The sequence below is a fragment of the Equus quagga genome, chromosome 4, assembly GCF_021613505.1.
Source record: "Equus quagga isolate Etosha38 chromosome 4, UCLA_HA_Equagga_1.0, whole genome shotgun sequence".
Classification (NCBI taxonomy): Eukaryota; Metazoa; Chordata; class Mammalia; order Perissodactyla; family Equidae; genus Equus; species Equus quagga.
Genome location: NC_060270.1, coordinates 100893060 through 100916286, shown reverse-complemented (window position 1 = coordinate 100916286; position 23227 = coordinate 100893060). Strand labels below are relative to the sequence as shown.

Genomic DNA, 23227 nt, shown 5'->3' with positions numbered 1-23227 from the left:
TCCTTTGTTTATTCATTCCATAAGTAATATATCCAAGCAGTCTGCGACGCTCTGGGAGAACAACAATGACAAAGTATAAAACAGGTGTTGTCTTCACAGAACTTACAGCCTAGCAGGAGATAACGACAAGTAAGCAAGCAATTACAAAGGCTGTGACAGGTGAAATATAAGCTTTATGCCAAAGCAAGAGCGTTATGGGAGAGTAATAATGCTGGTAATGGTGGCAATGATGATGATGACAGCAGCAGCTAATGCTTGTTGCTTCATGAGCTAGGCACGGTGTTAGGCATGTCACATATGTTATTCACTTAATACTTAAACAACCTCATGAGATAGGTTCTGTTCCCATATTCATCTCACGAGGAAGAAATTTGAGCTCTGAGTAACTTACGTGGTTATAGAACTAAAATTTAAACCCAAGTGTCTGGATCTACTATGCTGTATGACTACACATTTATAGAAACAGTCAGAAGAGGTACTGGTTTATGGAGAAAATACTACATTTTAATTTAGATATTTTGACTCTAAGCTAGCAGTAAGAAATATCATATATAGGAAGTTGAAATCAAGAGACTGGAGTTGAATGGAAATTGTATATTTAAAAAAGTACAAAGGGCCAATAAGTAGATTTGGGGGAATCGCCAATTGTAAAATGTAAGAAGATGTGGAAGGAAGAGACATATAGATAATATCTTTGCTCTGTAAGTCCAAGAAAGAGATTCAAGAAGGTGGTTGACCACAAGTGTTACAGGAAGGTTGAGACAAAGAACTGAGAGGCCATTGGAAAGCACTGTTTACAAAGTAACTTCTAGTAATAAACTGTATAGTATCATACCATTTTTGTAGAATTCCCAGTTTAACACATGGAAAGGCGAAAACTTCAGAGAAGCTTGTGAAGTTTCCAGAACATTGATGCAATAAACTATACTATGTCTATGTAAGTAGAGTCTGCATGTGTGAAGAGATTTGAAAATCTACGAAAAAACTAAATAGAGGAAACACTGGTGCAGCGTGCAACAGGAACTAGGCCAGCCAGGGCAGTGATCTGCAAGGAGAATCTTACCTCACCTGCCACAGTACCCACCAGAATCTTGGCCTTAAGAGAAAACAGTCCAAAAAGTGATGGATGCTCCTCCCAGATCGTGCCCTCCCCTCTCCTTTCTCTCTTCCCTGCTGATTGAAATTTTTAGAGAACCACCTTGGACCACGTGGAGGAGGATAACATCCTAACAATGCAGAGCCACACCAAAGAAGGAATGTGGGCTCCTGGTGCCAGACCTTTATATCACTTTTTTATGGATCTGCTTTAATAACAGCCTAGTGTGTGGAAACCCCTGAAGTAAATATTCTTTTCTAGCTTGATCTTTCCCAAATTTAAAGGTGTGAGATTCTACAGTTTTGTATCAACAAAAACAAAAACAAAAAACCTGATAATTTTCATTTGGACGTAAACATGACCTTATATTCCCTTTATCAGCCCTTTGAAGGCTCTTTCTTAGGCTCTTCCTGTTTAAACACTGTGTTTATTCGTGTGTTCATTCGATAAACAAATATCTTAGGTGCTAGAGCTAAAATAGAGTTAAAGACCACAGGGCTTAAAGTTTAGTGTTTTATAAGGGCTGCATCAACATCAAAATATTTTGCAATCCTCTTCCTTCTTTAGGTCGTTCATAACCCATGGCGAAGAAGCTGGTTTTACCATGAGGACAGGGAATTTATTTATTTAAGGCCTTTTGCTTGTGATGCGAAACTTGAATGGCTGTGCCAGATTCCAAAAGGTAAGTGGTGGTTATTCCTTTTCACAGTCTTCTCATGTGAGCACTGTGAATGCCGAACCAAAAGTACCTAAGAGAGCATTTTGTCTATAATTATAATTTTAAAAAGCCTATGAAGGTGCAGTTAATGTATTAAGCTGTATCCTGCCTGACTCCTACCCCTAGCAGAAGGCTGGGTTATTGGAATAAGATGGTACCTTCCTCTTGGATCATGAAAGTGTTTGTATGGAAGACAAAATTTAAGGCTAATTTAGAGAGATTAGATTTTGGAATGAAAGATTATTTCAAGTAAAAGAAGACATATAGCAGATGGAATCATTTTAATTTTTATATTGATGCAAAATGAAGATAAGCTTGGGAAGCATGTGACAAGAGTCAAGAAATCAAAATTTGGCAGGTCCCTGTAAAATGTAGAAGCAATTTTCAATGAACTCCAAAACTGCTGATAGTTTATGGAATTCAAATTCCAATTCGGGAAACCAGTTAGCTTGATAGTAGAGGCTTTGGTGACAAAAAGGAGAGAAAATAAATAGATTTCCTTTTACTTAGCTTTTTACTAGGGAAATGTTAAAGAAATATTAAGGAAAATGTTGAGATTACTCCCAAATTGTTTTTAAATAATTTTTATTGAATATGTTAAATTAATTAGTGGTAAATGCACAGAAAACTCTAAAATGAATTTCTGAACTGAATGTAAACAGATCATGGAAACTAAAGGTATATCCTCCTACAAGTTCTCAAAGAACCTGAAGGTTACATCGTGGAACTAGTATTAGAAGATAGTTCTTCTAATTGTTCTTTTTCCTTAAAAAAGGCCTTTTTTAAAGCTTCAACGTGACATCTGATACAGTAACTGGCAAGTCTCTTGCGCAAAGGCAAATTGGCAGGCCATTAATAAAAAGGGGATTGTGTGTGTGTGTGTGTTGATGGGGTTTTCCAAAGGAGAAATTGTACTTGAATTATTCCTGATTATTTGATAAAACCTGAGGGAGAAACAAAGGAAAATCAGTTTGTATACCCTTCACATAGATGGAAAAGTAAATAATATATATAATTAATTTGGACAATGTCTCTGGTTTGAAGCATTAGTGGTGACGCTCCCATTAGTCTTTGGCATTTGTTAGCATGCCACAGAGAGTGTCATTGCTCCCTCCAATAATGCCCACATGGTAGCTGCTACCTGCTGCCTCCTGTTTGAGTGGTGGGGCAGATCCAAGAGTTTACACCAGAGCAACCTTAGAAATGACAAACCAGTAAACACAGGAAACATTACAAAGAGTATGTGGTTTCCTTTATTCTTTTCTTTTCTTTCTTTCTTTCTTTTTTTTTTTTTGGTATGGAAGATTGGCCCTGAGCAAACATCTGTTGCCAGTCTTCCTCTTTTTGCTTGAGGAAGACTGTTGCTGAGCTAACATCTGTGCCAATCTTCCTCTATTTTATGTGGGATGCTGCCAAAGCATGGCTTGACAAGTCCACACCCTGGACCCCAACCTGTGAACCCCAGGCTGCTGAAGTGGAGTGTGCAAACTTAACCACTATGTCATTGGGCTGGCCCACCTTTTTTCTTTTTTATATATTTTTATTTTAAACAAAAGAGAAGGGAATTAACTAACTTAGCAAATATAAATCAATTAACCAAATAAATAAATCTTCTAAATAATTGCATCCCTGCTTTCCCCATGCAGAAACAAAATTAAAAACTAAAGAACTTCCTGTCTCAGCCTATTCACGATCATTTGAAGCAATTAATGATTGTTTGATCCAGAGTTTAAAGGTTAACTCTTCTTTGATAGTGCCTGAATTTCTAAATTACATGTGTTACATTCACCTGCTTTGATCTTTTCTTGGGTGTTAGAGCAGCCAAACAAAGTCTGCTCAACTTGACACTCTATATTAATCTGTATTTTTGCATTTTCTTAAAGCAGTTTACCTCTTCAATAGCCTAAATTATCATACCTTTTCTCTACCTCTTGACTATTGATTACCTGATCCAGCTGGTTCTAATTAGACTCTGCTTCTCTAGAAGGGATATTCTGACAACCTAAAAATTTTAAATAGCCATAACCACTATAGATCTATATCCTTTTTAAATACAGTCATGCACTGCATAACGATGTTTCGGTCAACAGTGGACCGCATATATGACAGGGGTCCCATAAGATTAGCACCATACAGCCTAGGTGTGTAGTAGGCTACACCATCTAGGTTTGTGTAAGTACACTCTATGATGTTCACACAATGAAATTGCCTAGTGACACGTTTCTCAGATGTATCCTCATTGTTAAGCAAGGCATGACTGTGTTCTTTTTTTAATTGAGAAAACAGTATCAAAAATAGGGCTCATAAAAATATTTTTAGGAAGATTACCTTTAATGCCACTACCCAAACAAAACGTTTTTTATATTATATTTCTTGATACCTTGTACACACATATTTGTAATCTAGTGTAAAAAACACCTTGTGTTCTGCTTTTCTCACTAATTTAGAGAGATTTGAAGGTTAGACATAGCTTCCTCCAACACACAAATAGACAGAAGTCTTTGACAAGATTACAAATAAGAAACTATGTATATTTTTAACTGATTTGCAGGATTGTTTATGGACAGTATCCAATATGCAGAGAACTGCCTCAGACGGAGAAACCAAGGATACTGTATATGTACGCAGTTCTCTGAGTAGAGTCTTCCCATGCATCAGGCCCTGATTCAACAGTAAAATTAAAGCCACCTGTTTTACATTCTAATTTCCAAGATTCGTCATATTACATCTTTGACTTGAAACCAGTGTAACCTACGGCCAGAATGAAAAGGAAAAGGAAAGCAACTAGTGTCCTGGGAAGAACTGCTCTGTGCCTGCACCTGTGCTGGGTGCTTCCATAGGGGGCATCTTACCTGATCTTCAAACTGTCTTTGTGAGTTAGGTAGTAGAGTCTTGTTTTTACAGAATAGAAAGTTAAGGCTCAAGGAATTAAGCAACTATCCAAAGTACTGCAGCAGCAAAGTGTCTGAGGGCATTGGAACACTGACCCACCCAACCTCAAAGCCCACGATTCTTCTTAAGTGCTGTATTTCCTCTTTTTTTTTTTTTTTGAGTAGGATTAGCCCTGAGCCAACATCTGCCACCAATCCTCCTCTTTTTGCTGAGGAAGACTGGCCCTGAGCTAACATCTGTGCCCATCTTCCTCTACTTTATATGTGGGACGCCTACCACAGCATGGCTTTATAAGCGATTCATAGGTCCGCACCCAGGATCCGAACTGGCAAACCCCAGGCCACCGAACGAAGCAGAATGTGTGAACTTAACCACTACGCCACCGGGCGGGCCCCTGATTTTTATTCTTCTCTCAGTTGTGTCTCTCGCCTTCTCAAAAAGTTCGGTACTGGATCATTGTACATTGTTTCCAAGGATATCCTGGGACACAGTAAACTCTACCAACCTGGGTTTACAGAGCAATTACTCAAATTCCATTAGATGGAGATGTGATTCCTGAATAACCACATCCGACAATGATGATAATTCTGGTGCATATTCCTTAGTGCTTCTATGTAATGTATATATTATCATCATTTACTTATTTGTACTATTTAATTATTAGCTATATTTTATCCATCTGGTCTTCCTTTGTGACTTCCATGATACAAGGTAGAGAACTGCTAGTAATACTTTATTAATATTTAACAGATCTGCCTTTTTGGTTGCTGCTAAAACAACTTTAAGCATAGGCCCCACAAAATTCAAACTGAAGTGATCGTAACGTGAAGGGAAATGATTTGGCCAGAAATGGACAAGCTTCAACAATGGTGCAAGTCTTCTGGGTTACGTAAAAGGCCCTACTTAGGATATGCCGTGATCTGTAATTGGATACTAAACTTAAGCCACTTATTTTCTTCCTTTTACAGGCCGTTCGCCAAAAACACCAGACTGGTACAATCCAGGTGAGTTAAGAAAACTAAAATTTAGCCAAAGCTGCTTTTGCCTTTTCAGTGATGTATTTTGTTAATTATTTAAGCCCAGGCCTAAGTGCCAGCTTCTTCTCTATCACATCTTCAAATGAGATGAAATGCCTCCAGGCGGGGAAGGTGATTGGCTGGTTTGGGATGAGGCTATGAGGCTGGGTTTGTCCTTCTCTGTGAGTTCAGGAGGATGTCAGAGTCACTCACTGGCTCAGGAATCCTTGGTTTCTTCCAGGCAGCACTGCCCTGACCAGAGAGAACTACTAATCTAAATGGATTACTATTACTATTAGTAAATTACTATTTATAAATAATTTGGAACGTTAGTCCGTGTTTAGAGGGTACAGTTTAGTTTGCATAGTCATAACTCTCATCTTCTTCCTCTTTAGAGCGTGCGGGAATTCATGGACCACCAGTTATAGTAGAAGGGAGTGAATATTGGTTTGTTGCTGATCCTCACTTAAACTACGAAGAAGCCGTCCTGTATTGTGCTAGCAATCACAGTTCTCTGGCTTCTGTGACATCTTTTGTAGGACTAAGAGCCATCAAAAACAAAATAGCAAATGTAATGTAAAAGAATATATTTTTAAATGTTTTTCTTATATTTATTCCATTAAAAAATATTTTAAAAATCTACAAAAGTTAAATGGTCCTCTAAAGTAAAATTTGCTTACCGACATCCAAATTCATTATTTCAAGTTAGAACAGTTAAATAGAGTTGCTTAATGTTTTAGAGTATTTACAATTAGTTATAAATGTCAATTTATAAGATGAGCATCAATAGATAATATAAATCATTTTAATTCCTTGTCATACTTTTTACTAGAAGTTAGCTTTATAGTTATCTTGAGTTTCTGTTTCTACTAATATCTAACTTTGCAAAATAGCTTTTTGGAGGAAAAATAACATATCTTTTAAAATTTATACTTAGTTGCAATAGGACACTGTACGTCCCAAGAATGTATGCAGGGACATACATTATTGTGACCATATTTTCTGGACGCAAAATAGGGCCCGAGAATATACAAACAGTTTTCAAACTACTTTTCAAACTTCTTTACCTGGTTTGTATACTTTAGAGACCAAAGTAATGGAATGCCTGGAAATTGTGGTGGTTTGTGGTTATGGTAGGACAGGGTATTTAAATAAAACCCATTCTAGAAAATTCAGCACATGTAAGGATGGGTGTTTGGTTTGTTTTTCAGATATCTGGTGATGAACAGAAGTGGTGGGTGAGAACTGAGCAGCCAACAAATCGTCGTTTTTTATAGTATGTGACATCATTGACGCTGCCTTTGTAAAGTTATCATTTAAAAGAAGCAGTCCAAAATTCCCTTTTACCAAGTGGATTTCTATTTATAATTCGTTTTGAATGTTAAGCCATATACTGCCTAGACTAGCAAAACCAAGTCCTTTTGCATGTTAGCGTCAAGAAAATGACATAACGTTAAATTTAGAATTCAAATTACTTACAGTAAAAAACAGACTGGGACATGTAAGTACATTACGAATTGTCGAATCTCTCATTTTCTTTCAGCTCACGATATCCATGGCGTCACATCCCTATAACCTTTGGGGAGGAATGCTTGTACTTGTCTGCCAGGAGTTGGTTTAGCGGTAAAGTGAATTCCAAATCCTTTCGTGTTGACTATGTAGTATATGAGCTTCAGGTTCAATTATAGCTTAATCTTGTTCGGTAGATTTATCTTATTCTGATTTATTGCTAATGACAATAGCTCAAATTCCAAATGCAAATAAAGGTGCTTTTCACTGTGAATATTTTGACTTCCTTTATCCTAAAGTGGTTACTTAAGAAATAAACTTACCACTTTCGTAACTGATAAGCATATAGACAAATTTGCACAGATGAACAGGCAGAGTTCTAAATACAGTTTAGGTCCTTTTCCCCTCATTAGCCTTCTTCGGCTCTCTTCTTACTTCCTGCCATGAGGAACTATGGAAACAGTGGTCATTACATCACATGTGTGCATTTTTATACCCAATTTTGGTGTGCTATAACCTACTGATACGAATAATAATAGAAGACAAAAATGGCTAGGGAAGAAAAGGAATATATTTTAACCATTTGGGAAAGACTGACTTAACGAGACTTTCTTTACTAGGGGATTGTTTTCTAAAGTGTGCTGAATGGAATATTCTCACCACAGTAATCCTGCTTTTCATTTCTCAGACTTAAATAAACCAGCAGACTGTAGTAGCAAGTTGCCCTTCGTCTGTGAAAAATATAATGTATCTTCATTAGAGAAACATAGTCCAGACTCTGCAGCTAAAGTACAGTGCTCTGGGGATTGGACTCCTTTTCAGAATAAGGTAAAAAGAGAATTGCTGCTTTATGCAAATAATGATTGCTTTTATGATGGTTGTATGGCCTGTGGCAGAAGGACAACCCATCAAATAACTTGACTAAGATAGCCTCTGCATATCTCAGCATCTCACCTGATTCTCTACACTGCCGGAAACCGAGTTATCTTTCAAGTTAGTCATGCCTACAGGTCTGTCCAAGTACTGCGTTCCTATTCTATCAGTACTAACACTTCTGTCGCTGAAGTTGATCTGTCAATGGATAGTGATACATTGAATGGTCAGGACTGTCTCTATGGCATGTAGGAAACTGACTTAATTTCTGCCTGATAAATTTTCCCCCGAAGGAAAACATCCAAGCAGCATCTACCAATCAGATTAGACCAGCATTTCCCAAACTACTTTTTGGGAACTACATGTATGCTAACAAAGTGTTAATCAGTGATCTTGCCTTCAAAGGGGGGTTTATGATTAAATAGGTTTGGGAAGTGCTGCTTTCTATGTCTGCCTCTTTGAGGGGCATAATCCGTGGTGGTATATGTCTCTCTTAGGAAATGCATTTGGCTGCTAAAAAGAGAGAATACTAGAGTATGTTAAAGCATTTATTCTCTCACATAAAAGAAGTTTGAAGGTAAGCAGGTTGTAGTTGGTGTGGAAGCTTCATGATGTCTTTGAAACCAGACTCCTTTTTTTTGAGGAAGACTCGCCCTGAGCTAACATCCACCGCATTCCTCCTCTTTCTGCTGAGGAAGATTGGCCCTGAGCTAGCATCTCTGCCCATCTTCCTCTATTTTATATGTGGGACACCTGACACAGCATGGCTTGACGGGCAATGCCAGGTCCATGCCTGGGATCCAAACTGGCAAACCCCAGGCCGCTGAAGTGGAGCGCGTGAACTTAACGGCTACACCATCAGGCTGGCCCTGAAACCAGGCTCCTTTTGTTTTTCTCTTCTGCATTTTTTTTTTTTAGTGAGGATGATTGTCCCTGAGCTAACATCTGTGCCAGTCTTCCTCTATTTTAAAGTATATGGGACGTTGCCACAGCATGGCTTGATGAGCGGTGTGTAGGTCCCTGCGTGGGGATCCTAACCTGCAAACTCTTGGCCGCTGAAGCAGAGTGCATGAACTCAACCACTATGCCACCAGGCCACCCATCTCTTCCACCATTTTTAACATAAGGCTGCCAAGGTCAAATTCAGAGTGTTCTCTCTAGAGTCTTTTCTAGAAGCCATCCAAAGGCATATATCATTGGCCATTCAAGTCTGTAAGTAGGCTGAAAAAAACATTTTATAGAATGTTTCAAGAAACACACTTTGGGACATACCACTCGACACTAACATGGTCATAATATCAAAAAGAAAAAGGAAGAGATGTGTCTGACAGCTGAAAGCAATCTGCAGTAAAGTTATAATATTAGGAGTATATTTTGACTTTTTAAAATTAGGACAATCTTTTTTGTTCCCCAAAGTACTGGGACCAAAGTAATTTACATGGTTGATGTAAATTTGAATTAAAATATTCTGCCGAAAGACAAGGAGATAATTTCTTTAAAAATGTGGTTTTTAAAAAAAATTTATTTTTTTATTGAGTTCGTAATAGTTTACATCATTGTGAAGTTTCAGCTGTACCTTATTTCTTGTCCGTTCCCATGAAAGTGCTCCTCTTCACCCCCTGTGCCCACTCCCCACCCCCCTTCCCCTGGTAACCACCGAACTGATCTCTTTGTCCATGTGCTTGTTTTTCTTCCACATATGGGTAAAATCATCTGGTGTTTGTCTTTCTCAGTCTGGTTTATTTCGCTTAACATCACACCCTCCAGGTCCATCCATGTTGTTGCAAATGGGATGGTTTTGTCTTTTTTTACGGCTGAGTAGTATTCTATTCTATATATATACCACATCTTCTTTATCCAGTTGTCGGTCAATGGGCACTTGGATTGTTTCTGCATCTTGGCTATTGAGAATAGTGCTGCAACGAACATAGGGGTGCATATGTTACTTTGGATTGTTGACTTCAAGTTGTTTGGGTAGATACCCAGTAGTAAGATAGCTGGGTCATATGGTATTTCTATTTTTAGTTTTCTGAGGAATCTCCATACTGTTTTCCATAATGGCTGCACCAGTTCGCATTCCCACCAGCGGTTTATGAGGGTTCCCCCTTCTCTACAAGCTCTCCAATATTTGTTACTTTTAGTCTTAGTGGTTATAGCCGTTTTAACAGGCGTAAGGTGGTATCTTAGTGTAGTTTTGATTTGCATTTCCCTGATGGTTAGTGGTGTTGAACATGTTTTCATTGGCCACCTGTATATATTCTTTGGAAAAATGTCTGTTCATGTCCTCTGCCCGTTTTTTGATCTGGCTGTTTGTTGTTTTGTTGTTCAGTTGTGTGAGTTCCTTATATATTATGGGGATTAACCCCTTGAAAGATATATGATTTGCAAATATTTTCTCCCAATTGGTGGGTCGTCTTTTTGTTTTGATCCTAGTTCCTTTTGCCATGCAGAAGCTCTTTAGTCTGATGGAGTCCCACTTGTTTATTTTTTCTTTTGTTTCCCTTATCTGAGAAGACATGGTATTTGAAAAGATCCTTTAAGTTCAGAGTCACAGAGTGTACTACCTATATTATCTTCCAGAAGTTTTATGGTTTCAGGACTTATCTTCAAGTCTTTGATCCATTTTGAGTTTATTTTTGGATATGGTGTGAGATAATAGTCCACTTTCATTCTTTTGCATGTGGCTGTCCAGTTTTCCCAACACCATTTATTGAAGAGACTATCTTTTCTCCATTGCATGTTCTTGGCACCTTTGTCGAAGATTAGCTGTCTGTAGATGTGTGGTTTTATTTTTGGGCTTTCAGTTCTATTCCACTGTTCTTGATCTGTGTGCCTGTTTTTGTACCAGTACCATGCTGTTTTGATTACTATGGCTTTGTAGTACATTTTGAAGTCAGAGATTTTGATGCCTCCAGCTTTGTTCTTTTTTTTTCTCAGGATTGCTTTAGCAATTTGGAGTCTTTGGTTGTCCCATATGAATTTTAGGATTCTTTGTTCTATTTCCGTGAAGAAGGTCATTGGGATTCTGATTGGGATTGCATTGAATCTGTAGATTGCTTTGGGTAGTATGGACATTTTAACTATGTTTATTCTTCTGATCCATGTGCATGGAATCTCTTTCCATCTCTTTATGTCATCATCTATTCCTTTCTATAATGTCTTATAGTTTTCATTGTCTAAGTCCTTCACCTCCTTGGTTAAATTTATTCCTAGATATTTTATTCTTTTTGTTGCAATTGTAAATGGAATTGTATTCTTGAGTTCTCTTTCTATGAGTTCATTATTGGAGTATAGAAATGCAACTGATTTCTGTAAGTTGATTTTGTACCCTAAAACTTTACTCTAGTTGTTGATTATTTCTAATAATTTTCCAATGGATTCTTTAGGGTTGTCAATATATAAGATCACATCATCTGCAAACAGTGAGAGTTTAATTTCTTCATTTCCTCTTTGGATTTCTTTTATTTCTTTTTCCTGCCTAATTGCTCTGGCCAAAATCTCCAGTACTATGTTGAATAAGAGTGGTGATAGTGGGCACCTGTGTCTTGTTCCTGTTCGGAGAGAGATGGCTTTCAGTTTTTCCCCATTGAGTATAATGTTGGCTGTGGGTTCGTCATATACAGCCTTTATTATGTTGAGGTAATTTCCTTCTATCCCCATTTTGTTAAGAGTTTGTATCATAAATGGCTGTTGGATCTTGTCAAATGCTTTCTCTGCATCTATTGAGATGATCTTGTGGTTTTTATTCCTCATTTTGTTAATGTGGTGTATCACATTGATTGATTTATGGATGTCAAACCATCCCTGAGTCCCTGCTATAAATTCCACTTGATCATGATGTATGATCTTTTTGATGTATTGCTGTATTTGGGTTGCCAATATTTTGTTGAGGATTTTTGCATCTATATTCATCAGCAGTATAGACCTGTAGTTTTCCTTTTTCATGTTGTCCTTGTCAGGCTTTGGTATCAGAGCAGAAAATGTTGGCTTCATAGAATGTGTTAGGAAGCATCCCATCTTCCCTAATTTTTTGGAATAGCTCGAGGATAGGTATTAAATCCTCTTTGAATGTTTGGTGGACTTCTCCAGGGAAGCCGTCTGGTCCTGGGCTTTTATTTTTTGGAATGCCTTTGATTTTTATTGTTTTAATCTCTTTACTTGTGATTGGTCTATTCAGATTATCCATTTCTTCTTGATTCAGCTTTGGGAGGTTGTAAGAGGCTAAGAATTTATCCATTTCTTCTGGATTGTCCAGTTTGTTGGCATATAGCTTTTCATAGTATTCTCTTATAATCCTTTGTGTTTCTGTGGTATCTGTTGTAATGTCTTCTCTTTCATTTCTAATTTTATTTATCTGAGCTTTCTCTCTTCTTTGTAAGTCTGGCTAGGGATTTGTCAATTTTGTTTATCTTCTCAAAGAACCAGCTCTTTGTTTCATTGATCCTTTCTACTGCCTTTTTTGTTTCAATAGTGTTTATTTCTGCTCTGATTTTTTATTATTTCTCTCCCTCTGCTGACTTTGGGCTTTGTTTGTTCTTCTTTTTCTAATTCAGTTAGGTGTAGTTTGGGATTGCTTATTTGGGATTTTTCTTGTTTGTTAAGGTGAGCCTGTATTGTGATGAATTTCCCTCTTAGTACCACTTGTGCTACATCCTATATGAGTTGGTATGGTGTGTTTTCATTTTCATTCATCTCCAGATATTTTTTGATTTCTCCTTCAGTTTCTTCAATGATACATTGGTTGTTCAATAGCATGTTGTTTAGTCTCCCCATCTTTGTCCGTTTCTCAGCTTTTTTCTTGTAACTAATTTCTAGCTTCATAGCGTTGTGTTCAGAAAAGATGTTTGTTATTATTTCAATCTTCTTAAACTTATTGAGGCTTGCCTTGTTTCCCAACATACAGCCTATCCTTGAGTATGTTACATGCGCACTTGAGAAGAATTCTGGATGGAATTCCACATGGAAGGTGTATTCTGCTGTTTTTGGATGGAGTGTTCTATATGTATAGATTAAATCCAACTAGTCTAGCTTTTCATTTAATTCCACTGTGTCCTTGTTGACTTTCTGTCCAGATGATCTATCCATTGATATGACTAGAGTGTTGAGGTCCCCTACTATTATTGTGTTATTATTAATATCTCCTTTTAGGTTTGTTAATAGTTGCTTTATGAACTTTGGTGCTCCAGTGTTGGGTGCATAGATATTTATAAGTGTTATGTCTTCTTGGTGGAGTGTCCCTTTGATCATTATATACTGTCCCTCTTTGTCTCTCTTTACATGCCTTATCATGAAGTCTACTTTGTCTGATATAAGTATTGCAACACCTGCTTTCTTTTATTTGCCATTAGCTTGGAGTATCATCTTCCATCCCTTCAGTCTGGGCCTGTGTTTGTCATTGGAGCTAAGATGTGCTTCCTGGAGGCAGCATATTGTTGGGTCTTGCTCTTTAATCCATCTTGCCACTCTGTGCCTTTTTATTGGAAAATTCTACAATTTTCTGATTTTCATCTCTTTACTCCAGGCTTTGAAACCCCTTTCTCCCTTTTTTATTTCAGGTATGAGGGCCTTCTTTAGGATTTCATGGGGCAGGAGGGTAGGGAGGGTCTTGTGGGTATGAACTCCCTTAGCTTTTGTCTATCTGGGAAAGTTTATATTTCTCCATCATATCTGAGGGATATTTTCGCTAGGTAGAGTGTTCTTGGCTGAAATTTTTTGTCCTTCAAAGACTTGAATATGTCATTTCTGTCTCTCCTAGCCTGTAAGGCTTCTGCAGAGAAATCCTCTGAAAGCCTGATGGGGGTTCCTTTGTAGGTTATTTTCTTCTGCCTTGCTGCCCTTAGTATTTTTTCTTTATCATTCACTTTTGCCAGTTTCACTACTATATGCCTTGCAATCAGTCTTTTCACATTGACATATTTAGGAGATCTGATAGCATCTTTCATGTGGATTTCCATCTTCTTCCCCTGGTTTGGAAAGTTCTCTGCTATTATTTCTTTGAACAGACTTTCTGCCCCATTCTCTTTCTCTTCTCCCTCTTGAATACCTATAATTCTTATGTTGCATTTCCTAACTGAGTCAGATATTTCTTTGAGACTTTCTTCATTTCTTTTTAGTCTCAGTTCTCTCTCCTCTTCTATCTGGAGCAATTCAATCTGTCTATCTTCAATTATACTGTTCACTCCTTGATGATATCCACTCAAGCATTCAGGGAATCCATATTTTGTTTTATTTCATCTGTTGTGTCTTTCGTCTCCAATATTTCTGATTGGTTCTTCTTTATAGTTTCAATCTCTTTTGTGAAGTAGCTCCTGAACTTGTTGAATTGTTTCTCTACATTCTTTTTTAACTCATTGAGTTTTTTGATGATAGCTGTTTTGAATTGTCATTTAGATTACGTATTTCTTTGTCTTCAGGATTGATTTCTTTTTTTTAAATTATTTTTTATTTATTTATCTATTTTTAATTAATTTTTTTTTTAAGGATTGGCACCTGGGCTAGCAACTGTTGCCAATCTTTTTTTCTTTCTTCTTCTTTTTTTCCTGCTTTATCTCCCCAAACCCTCCCGTACACAGTTGTATATCTTAGTTGCCGGTTCTTCTAGTTGTAGGATGTGGGACGCCGCCTCAACATGGCCTGATGAGCGGTGCCATGTCCATGCCCAGGATCCGAACCCTGGGCTGCCGCGGCAGAGCACACAAACTTAACCACTCGGCCACGGAGCTGGCCCCAGGATTGATTTCTGAGTCCTTGTCTTTTTCTTTTGGTCTGGAGATTTAATATAATTTTTGATACTGCTGGAGGGCGTGGCTTTATTCTTTTGCATTGTGGTATTATTTGGCTGCAGTTACCACTGGGTGGGGATCAAGAGCCGCATATTCTGAGCCCACTGTGTTCTGCCAGGATCCCTGGTGCTGGAGCCAGCACTGGGCGGGTGGGAGGGAGGAGCGCTTTCTTCTGCGTGTTCTCAGGGTTTTCTCTCTTTGCCCTTGCTGTCTGCTCTCCTGGGGTGTAGACTTGATGAAGTCACCCCCTGCAATAGGTTTCACCCTGATGGGAGCTTTCCTCAAGGCTGGGAGGAACCTTGGGGATCTTTGATGTCCCGTGAATGGGTGCCCTCTCCCCCTTCCCTCCCTCCCGGAGGCCATGCACAATCCCCAAATTGCAGTCTTTTGGGGAGGGAGTAATGCTTTCTCTTACCCTGTTCCACCTTCTCCACAGGTAACTCCAGCACCTCCGCCTTCCGACATATGGTTGCATGGGTCTCTCAGACGTCTTTTGTATTGCAAGGATGTCCTCTGTTGGAATATGAATGTCTTTTTCATTATATTGTGGAGAGAGGAGTTCACTGGGAGAGCTCACTCTGCCATGATGCTGACATCACTCTAAAACTGTGTTTTTTAATATGAGGAGGTGATGATTAAAAGTACAGACTTTGAAATCAGATGGAACAGAGTATAAATGCTGGCTATACCATTGTATGGCTATTTCACTTATGGGTAAAGTTACTTAACTTGTCTGTGCCTCAGTTTCCCCATTTGTTGTGAGAATTAAATGAGATAATACTATGTGAACTATTTAGCACATAGGAAGCACTCAACAAATGAGAGACTTAAAAAAAAATTATTTGAAGACCACTCTTCAATTGTTTAAATTGAGAGTGTAGATCTGCGTTCTTATGATACTCCTTTGTAGGTTTCCATGTCTCACAGACCAAAAATTAGCAGCCCTCTAAAAGATGAGGCATTTACTTCTTATGTGAGCTTTCCCATGTCTGGAATCTTATGCTTCACATATGTTCTTTATTTGCAGTGTTTTCTAAAGCTCGAAGGCAAGTCTCTCACATTTACTCAAGCAAATGACGTCTGTCACTCCTATGGTGGCACCCTTCCTTCAGTGTTGAGCCAGAGAGAACAAGGTAGCAGAACTGTTTTGGAAACATGTTTTATTCTGATTTGGGGCCAAGTTAGTTTTGGGAGGCCGTGGGGAATTAACATATAAAAATAATCTTATTAAACTACTTTTTTACAGAGTAGGTAAAAGACTATATTCTGATAGTTAAATAAGCAAGAGATATTCATTGACATTTTTAGTATATCTTTAATTTGAATAAGTCAAATACTTTCTAAAAAAATGTCTTTCCAACAGATTTTATTACATCCTTGCTTCCGGGTATGGAAGCTACTTTATGGATTGGTTTGCGCTGGACTGCCTATGAAAGGATGAGCAAATGGACAGATGACAGAGAGCTGACATATGGTAACTTTCACCCATTATTGGTTGGTCGGAGGCTGAGAATACCAAAAGATGTAAGTTTTTTTAAATCAGTAATCTATGTAGCTCTGTGAAATAACTGAGTCTTTCATAAATTATTTGATTAAGAACAAGGGCCTATTAGGGCTGGCCCAGTGGTGGAGTAGTTAAGTTCAGTGTGCTCCACTTTGGCAGCCTGGGTTTATGGGTTCAGATCCTGGGCACGAACCTACACCACTTATCAAGCCATGCTGTGCCAGCGACCCACTTACAAAATAGAGGAAGATGGGCACAGATGTTAGCTCAGGGCCAATCTTCCTCAAGAAAAAATAAGAAGATTGGCAACAGGTGTTAGCTCAGGGCCAATCTTCCTCACAAACAAAAAAAAAAACCAGGGGCCTATTTTATGAGTCCATTTATATGAAACATCCAGAACAGGCAAATCTATAGAGATAGAAAGTCGATTAGTTGTTGCCAAAGACTAAGGAGGATGGAAGGATTGGAGGTGATGGCTAAATGACATGGGGTTTTCTTTTTGAGTAGTGAAAATGTCCTAATATTGATGGGGAGTGATGGTTGCACAACTCCATGAATATACTAAAAACTATGGAATGAATGCTTTAACTGGGTGAGTTCTACTGTATATAAATTATACCTCAATAAAGCTGTCACAGGAAGAAGAACAGTTAGAACGGGAGCTCCACAGCCACAGGTGGATGCCCTAGTTTTCATACTAGCATCAGATTCCGTAGCACTTATTTCACAACCATGTAAAACCATCAAGTAGTGAGTTGGAAATAGAGGCAAATAGAAATGCTTTACTTAACATTTTGGGATTTGGGGCTGTCAACCTCAGTCTCCTGAGAAAAAGAGTACAAAATTGGTGATTAGTGATCATTTTTCCCCAAGAGCTAAATGTAAAGAAGCTATAGAAGGGAAGAAGGCACCATATTAGCAATAACTATCTATCCCAGGATACTGCTGCCCATTCCTTCTGTCCTCCCTATTTGCCAGATACAAACCACGTTTTTCACAAAGGGCAGAGATTAAGCAATTAACTTTTATGCCAAATTCCAAAAATATGTCCTAGACAGCAATCAGCTGATGTTCCTGATGCAATGTAACTTTGTTCAAGGTTGACATTGGTGGCAAAGGGAACTCTGAATCACGTGTAGCTATGTACAAAGTAAATGGCCAGCCCTAGTGGTCTAGTGGTTAACATTTGGCACTCTCACTGCTGCAGCCCGGGTTCATTTCCTGGTCCAGGAACCACACCGCCCATCTGTCAGTTGTGGTACTGTGGCAGCTACATGTTGTTGTAATGCTGAAAGCTATGCCGCTGGTATTTCACGTAAAAGCAGGGTCACCCATGGTGGACCATAGTAGACAGACAGCAGAGCTTCCAGACTAAGACAGACTAGGAAGAAGGACCTGGCCAACCACTTCTGAAAAAATTGGCTGTGAAAACCTTGTGGATAGCAGCAGAGCATTGTCTGATAGAGCACTGGAAGATGAAAGGATGGCATAAGGAGATAGAGCAGGGTTACACTCTGCTATACACAGGGTCGCTAGGGGTCTGAGTCGACTCCATGGCACTAACAGCAAACAAAGTAGCTATCAAAATAATGTTTGGATATTATAGAAAACTTGAAAGTTATAGAAAAGTAAATACAGTAAAGAAAAATATCGACTCTTATCCTGCTTACACTTAGGCTGGTAGTTTTTAAACTTTTAACCATAACCCATAGTAAGAAATACATTTAAATCACCACCAAGCACATAGATATAAATAGAATATTGAATTGAAACAAAAGTTTCAGGAAAGAGTACTTACCCTTAGAGCTCAAGCACACTGATAGTTCTTTCTATTCTGTTCCACTCTAGTCTAGTCTAGTTTCTGTGTCCTATCCTGTCCTATCCATTTCATTATCACAAATGTGAGTCAAGATCCACTTAATTGATTTCATGACCTACTAAATGAGTCTCAAACCATATTTGAACCCTGATCTAGGAAAGCACAATGAGTATTTCAGCGTTTTTTTCTTGTAGGGCTTTTCTATACAGCGTCTTCTTGACATAGATAAGATCATAGTATATGTACACTGTTGTATTCTACTTTTCTTAGTTTTATAAGTAGTTTCTTATGCCATTAAAAGATGAAGTTGATAAGCATTGTAATGGTTGCACAATATTTCTTAATAGATACCCCATCATTTACCTAAACAATGCTTCATATTTAGGTTGCTTCCAGTTTTGTGTAATCCTAAACAGTGCTTTAATCTTTGCTTATACTTCAAGTAACCTCCTTAAGATAGATTTTGGAAGTCATATAGCCAGATCAAAAGATATAAGTAGTTACAAAGCTCTGGTCGCCAAATTACTTTCCAGAAAGGTTTATGAGTTTGTATTTTTGTCAGCAATTTATTGTGATTGCCCTTCTGTCCAGACTAGTATATTAATAATTTCTAACATTTGTTGAGCAACTAGTATGTGTCGATCAGTCTACCAATGCATCACATGCATTATTTCATTTAATCTGCACAAAAGATGTAAAAAAGTCTGTTACTCCTCCCCTATCTTAAAAATGTGGAGACATAGACAGTCGTATAACTTGCCAGCAGTCACACAGCCTATGTGTGCAGAGTAGACATTTAAATCCAGGTCCAAGAGGCTGCAGAGGCACCATTCTTAGCTTCTCTACTACATTGCTTCTGAAGTACATTATCTTTTTAAGATTCTTGCTAATTTGGTAGTTTAAATGATATCATATTTTCATTTATAGTTCTCTGATTTCTAGTGAAAACAAATTTCTGTAAATTCAATAATAATATGAATTTCATCAAGTGTGAATGTTGTTATTCTTTTCCAATTTATCAAAGCCTTAATGTATTTCTTATTGATTTTATGGTTATATAAATATTAATATGCTGGCCTGTGTTTCTTACAAATATTTCTGTAGGTTTTTTCTTTAGGTCTGAATACTAAAACAATTACAGAAATAAGTTTTGATTTTTTTTGTTGTGTGTTCAAATGTGTTTATTTCCTTTTTTTCCTCCATTGCTTTTAGGTTAGAAAGTCTACCATGTAAATGTTAGTTAAATGTATGCCTATATTTTCTTCGTTTTGTTTTATAGGTTGCCTTTTTTTTTTCTGACAGCATGATACATCTATGGTATAGGTGTATGTTATCAATAAATACTGAATCCTTTTCCCTAATCCTAGCCAATTGTCTACCATCATTTATTTCATATGCACTTTCATTTGTTAAAAGCAATATAGGATGCCTCCTTCATCATATATGAAGTGTGTGTGTGTGTATGAGGTATAGTCTTATATAGCTATTAGACTGATGTAAATATTATAACTTTGCCATGTTTTAAAAAATATAATAAGATTAGTTATCCTTTATTATATGCCTTTCAAAAACTACTTTTAGCTATTCTTGTCCATGCTTCCAGACACACTAGAATTATTTAGTCAATTTCCAGCTAAAACAATTAAATAAAAAACTTCTGATGAGAATTTGACAACAATCTAGGGAGAACTGGCATCTTTTTATTAATTTTCCAATTCAGGAATATGATATATAATACATCTCTCCATGTATTCAAGTCTTCCCTTAGAGCCCTCAGTGAAGTTTTTATAGGAGTTTTCTTTCTTGTCGTCATTGAGAATGGCAGCTTTTTCTTGATTTTCCTTTTCTTTTCTTTCTTTTTTTTCTTGGTGAGGAAGACTGGCCCTGAGCTAACATCTGCTGCCAATCTTCCTCTTTTTGCTTGAGGAAGGTTGGCCCTAAGCTAACATCTGTGCCAGTCTTCTTCTATTTTATGTGGTATGCTGCCACAGCATGGCTTGATGATCGCTGCTAGACCTGTGCCTGGAATCCAAACCAGTGAACCCTGGGCCACCAAAGCAGAGCTCAGGAACTTAACCACTGCACCACCAGGCCAGCCCCTTGATTTTTTTTACTGATATGTAGGAAAGTGATTGGGGATTTTTATATATTTATTTCATAGGCATCTATCTTACTAAAAGCTCTTATTTCTTCTCAAAGTTTTTCACTAAATTTTCTTGGGTTTCCTAATGAGATAGTCATATTTTGCAAATACCAGTTCATGCTTTATTACATATGGTGGGACTTCCAGGACCGTAGTCAATACCAGGAGTAATCAACACCATTCTAGACTTGATCTGGACTTTAATGGGACTGTCTCCAGCCTTTCATTGTTATATATGATGTTGACTCTTTAAGATATATCATTCTATAACTAGCTTATTTAGAATTTTTATTCAGGAATAAGTACTGGATTTCCTAAAACTTGTTTCCAGCGTGTATTGAAATTGTCGTATAGTTTTTCCCGTTAGGCCTATTGATATATGGTATCATACATTAATAACTGGTATATTAAACCGTCTTTATCTTCTTGTCATAAAATCTAGCTGCTCAGAGTAGATTATTATTTTACTGTTCTACTGAGTTAGATTGTTAGAATTTTGTTTGGGAATGTTTTCATCTCTGTTCTTGAGAGTTAAATTTTTATGCCATATTGTCAGGTTTTTTTTCTGATCATGTCAGCTTCATAAGATGAACTGGGTAACTTTCTGCCTTTGTGTTGTGAAATTATGACTCAGCCTGGGGAATCATCTTTCCCTAAAGACAGGGAGTTTGAAGGAACTACCTGCAAACCATGTGATGTTAGAACCCTTTTCAGAGATGATTTTTTAATAATACAGGGATTTGGTGCATAGCTGAGGGCCTAAACTCTAGGGTCAGGCTGTCTGGGTTTGAATTCCATTCAGCCATTCAGTGTGCCTTTGGAAGTTCACTTAACTTTGCTTAAGCCTCAATTTTTCGTCTGTAATTTCTGATGCTTTTGTACCTGCAATACAATGTGGGGATTACATAAGATAATTCATTTAAAGCTTTTAGCACAGTCCCTGACATATAGTTTTAAAAATGAGACATTATTAATTTCAATTTTCTGTAAAGTTACTGGTACATTTTGGTGTTTCCACTTCTCCTTATAACAGTTATGTTAATTTGTATTTTGCAAGAAAGTTGTCTGTTTCATTTAGATTTTCAAATGTATTAGAATAAATTTGTGTATGCTATTATCTTCTTAAATCTCCCTATCTTATTTCAATCGTTTTTACCTTTTTCTTATTTAGATTTTTACAAACACTGCTCTATGTTATTCGTTTTCTCCTCCCTCTTCTCCAACCTCTACTCCTATTGCTTGAGACATATCTACAAATACTACTATATTTTTCTATCCTGTTCTTCTTGGAGTTATATTTTTACTGATTTTCTCATCTCCTACATTGAATTCTTAGTTCATCTTTCTTTAAAAAACAGAATACATTTAATAATACACATTTGCCTCCACATAAAGTTTTACTCATATCCCTTATAATAGTTCTCTTATTATTCTGTCCTGTAATTATTTTATTTTGTTTTTACTTTAATGTTTATTGAGTAATGAATGTGTGTGTGTTTTAATTTGTAGCTCCTAGGATAAGCTTACTTTTCTTATTTTTCTAAGTGTGCTTTGTTTCAAACATACAGAAAAGTATAGGGACAATATACTTTGATAAATTTTCATGTCTAGTATTATTGATTTGTGGTCAGAGAATGAAATCTAGATAGATACTTTTATTTATGGAAGTTTTTATAGTGACTAGTATAGGATCAAAGCTTTAAGGTGAGTTCTCTGTTGGGTGGTACACAGTTTGTCATTATAAAAAGTTTATGAACATCTAATAAGTTGAATTAATAATCAACCTAAATGTCAAGAATGATAGCAGTGTATTAAATATTGCTATAATTGTGTTTTCATCTTATTTCTAACAGTTTTTCTTTATCTGTTTTGAAGATATATTATCAATATGGTGACTATTTTGTTTTATAATTTCTATAGTTAATTGCCCTTTTTCCATGCTTTGAAAGTTTATGAGGGTTTTCTTAATGATTTCATGGTCAGCTCCTTAATGGAAGTTTCTTACAGGGGGAAAATCCAATTTGGAATATAAAGTTCTCTTGCTAGGATCTTCAGACTTTTCCTTTCCCGATTGCTTGTACATATTTGCCTTTCTCTTTAGATTTTTGAAGAAGATTTCCCCTACTACTGTGCTCTCATGCTCAATCTCCAAAAGTCTCCTTATACTGGGACGTGGAATTTTACTTCCTGCAGTGAACGCCACACTCTGGCTCTCTGTCAGAAATATTCAGGTATGGATTATTATCTAGATAACTATGCTACTTTGCGCTGTTGATGTGTACAATACTTTTTCACAAAAATCTTAGAAGCGAATTAATGTTAATTTATAATCATATTGCTTCCTTGAAATTTCAGTGTGGCTAAATCCATATTGGCTCAGTAAATCACATTATGTCAAGTGGAATGTGATTTTTTTCAAATTTCATTGCCATACTTAAGTAAATATCGAAGTTACTATCAGATGGGATTTCTTAATCGGAGTTGTCTAAGGTAGTAAGTTACGGTTGAATTTTCTTTTCCTTTCCACTCTGACATTTTTCAGGTTTTACTTTCTGCCATGGGAAAAGGAGGAGAGAAAACTTAATGTTTTTAATTGAGCCTGGTGTAAACGTTCACAGTTAAATTTAGAACTGAAAAAAAAGAACATGAAGCTTTAGTAAAGGATTACTGTCTATGCCTTCCTGTAATCCAAATAAAAATAAAGTGTGTACTTAAAAAGAGGAATCATCAACTTTCCAAAAAGATATTTTTAAAGGGTATTAAATTGGGGCTGGCCCTGTGGCATGGTGGTTAAGTTCAGCCCACTCCACTTCAGCAGCCCAGGTTCGCAGGTTCAGATCCCAGGTGTGGACCTACACCACTTGACAGCCATGCT

At 37.2% G+C, this 23227-nt stretch overlaps 1 protein-coding gene across 2 annotated transcripts in view; it reads left to right on the top strand.

Annotated features, from left to right (window-relative positions):
* Nucleotides 1–23227, top strand: part of LY75 (lymphocyte antigen 75) — a 129912-nt gene that overhangs the window by 43260 nt on the left and 63425 nt on the right. For both annotated transcript variants that reach the window (XM_046658363.1, XM_046658362.1), the window contains exons 16-24: nt 1664–1778; nt 5675–5710; nt 6118–6293; nt 6934–6998; nt 7266–7345; nt 7920–8059; nt 15914–16019; nt 16250–16410; nt 22454–22583. In XM_046658363.1, the coding sequence (XP_046514319.1) occupies nt 1664–1778; nt 5675–5710; nt 6118–6293; nt 6934–6998; nt 7266–7345; nt 7920–8059; nt 15914–16019; nt 16250–16410; nt 22454–22583 (1009 nt within the window). The remainder of the gene's footprint in view (nt 1–1663; nt 1779–5674; nt 5711–6117; nt 6294–6933; nt 6999–7265; nt 7346–7919; nt 8060–15913; nt 16020–16249; nt 16411–22453; nt 22584–23227) is intronic.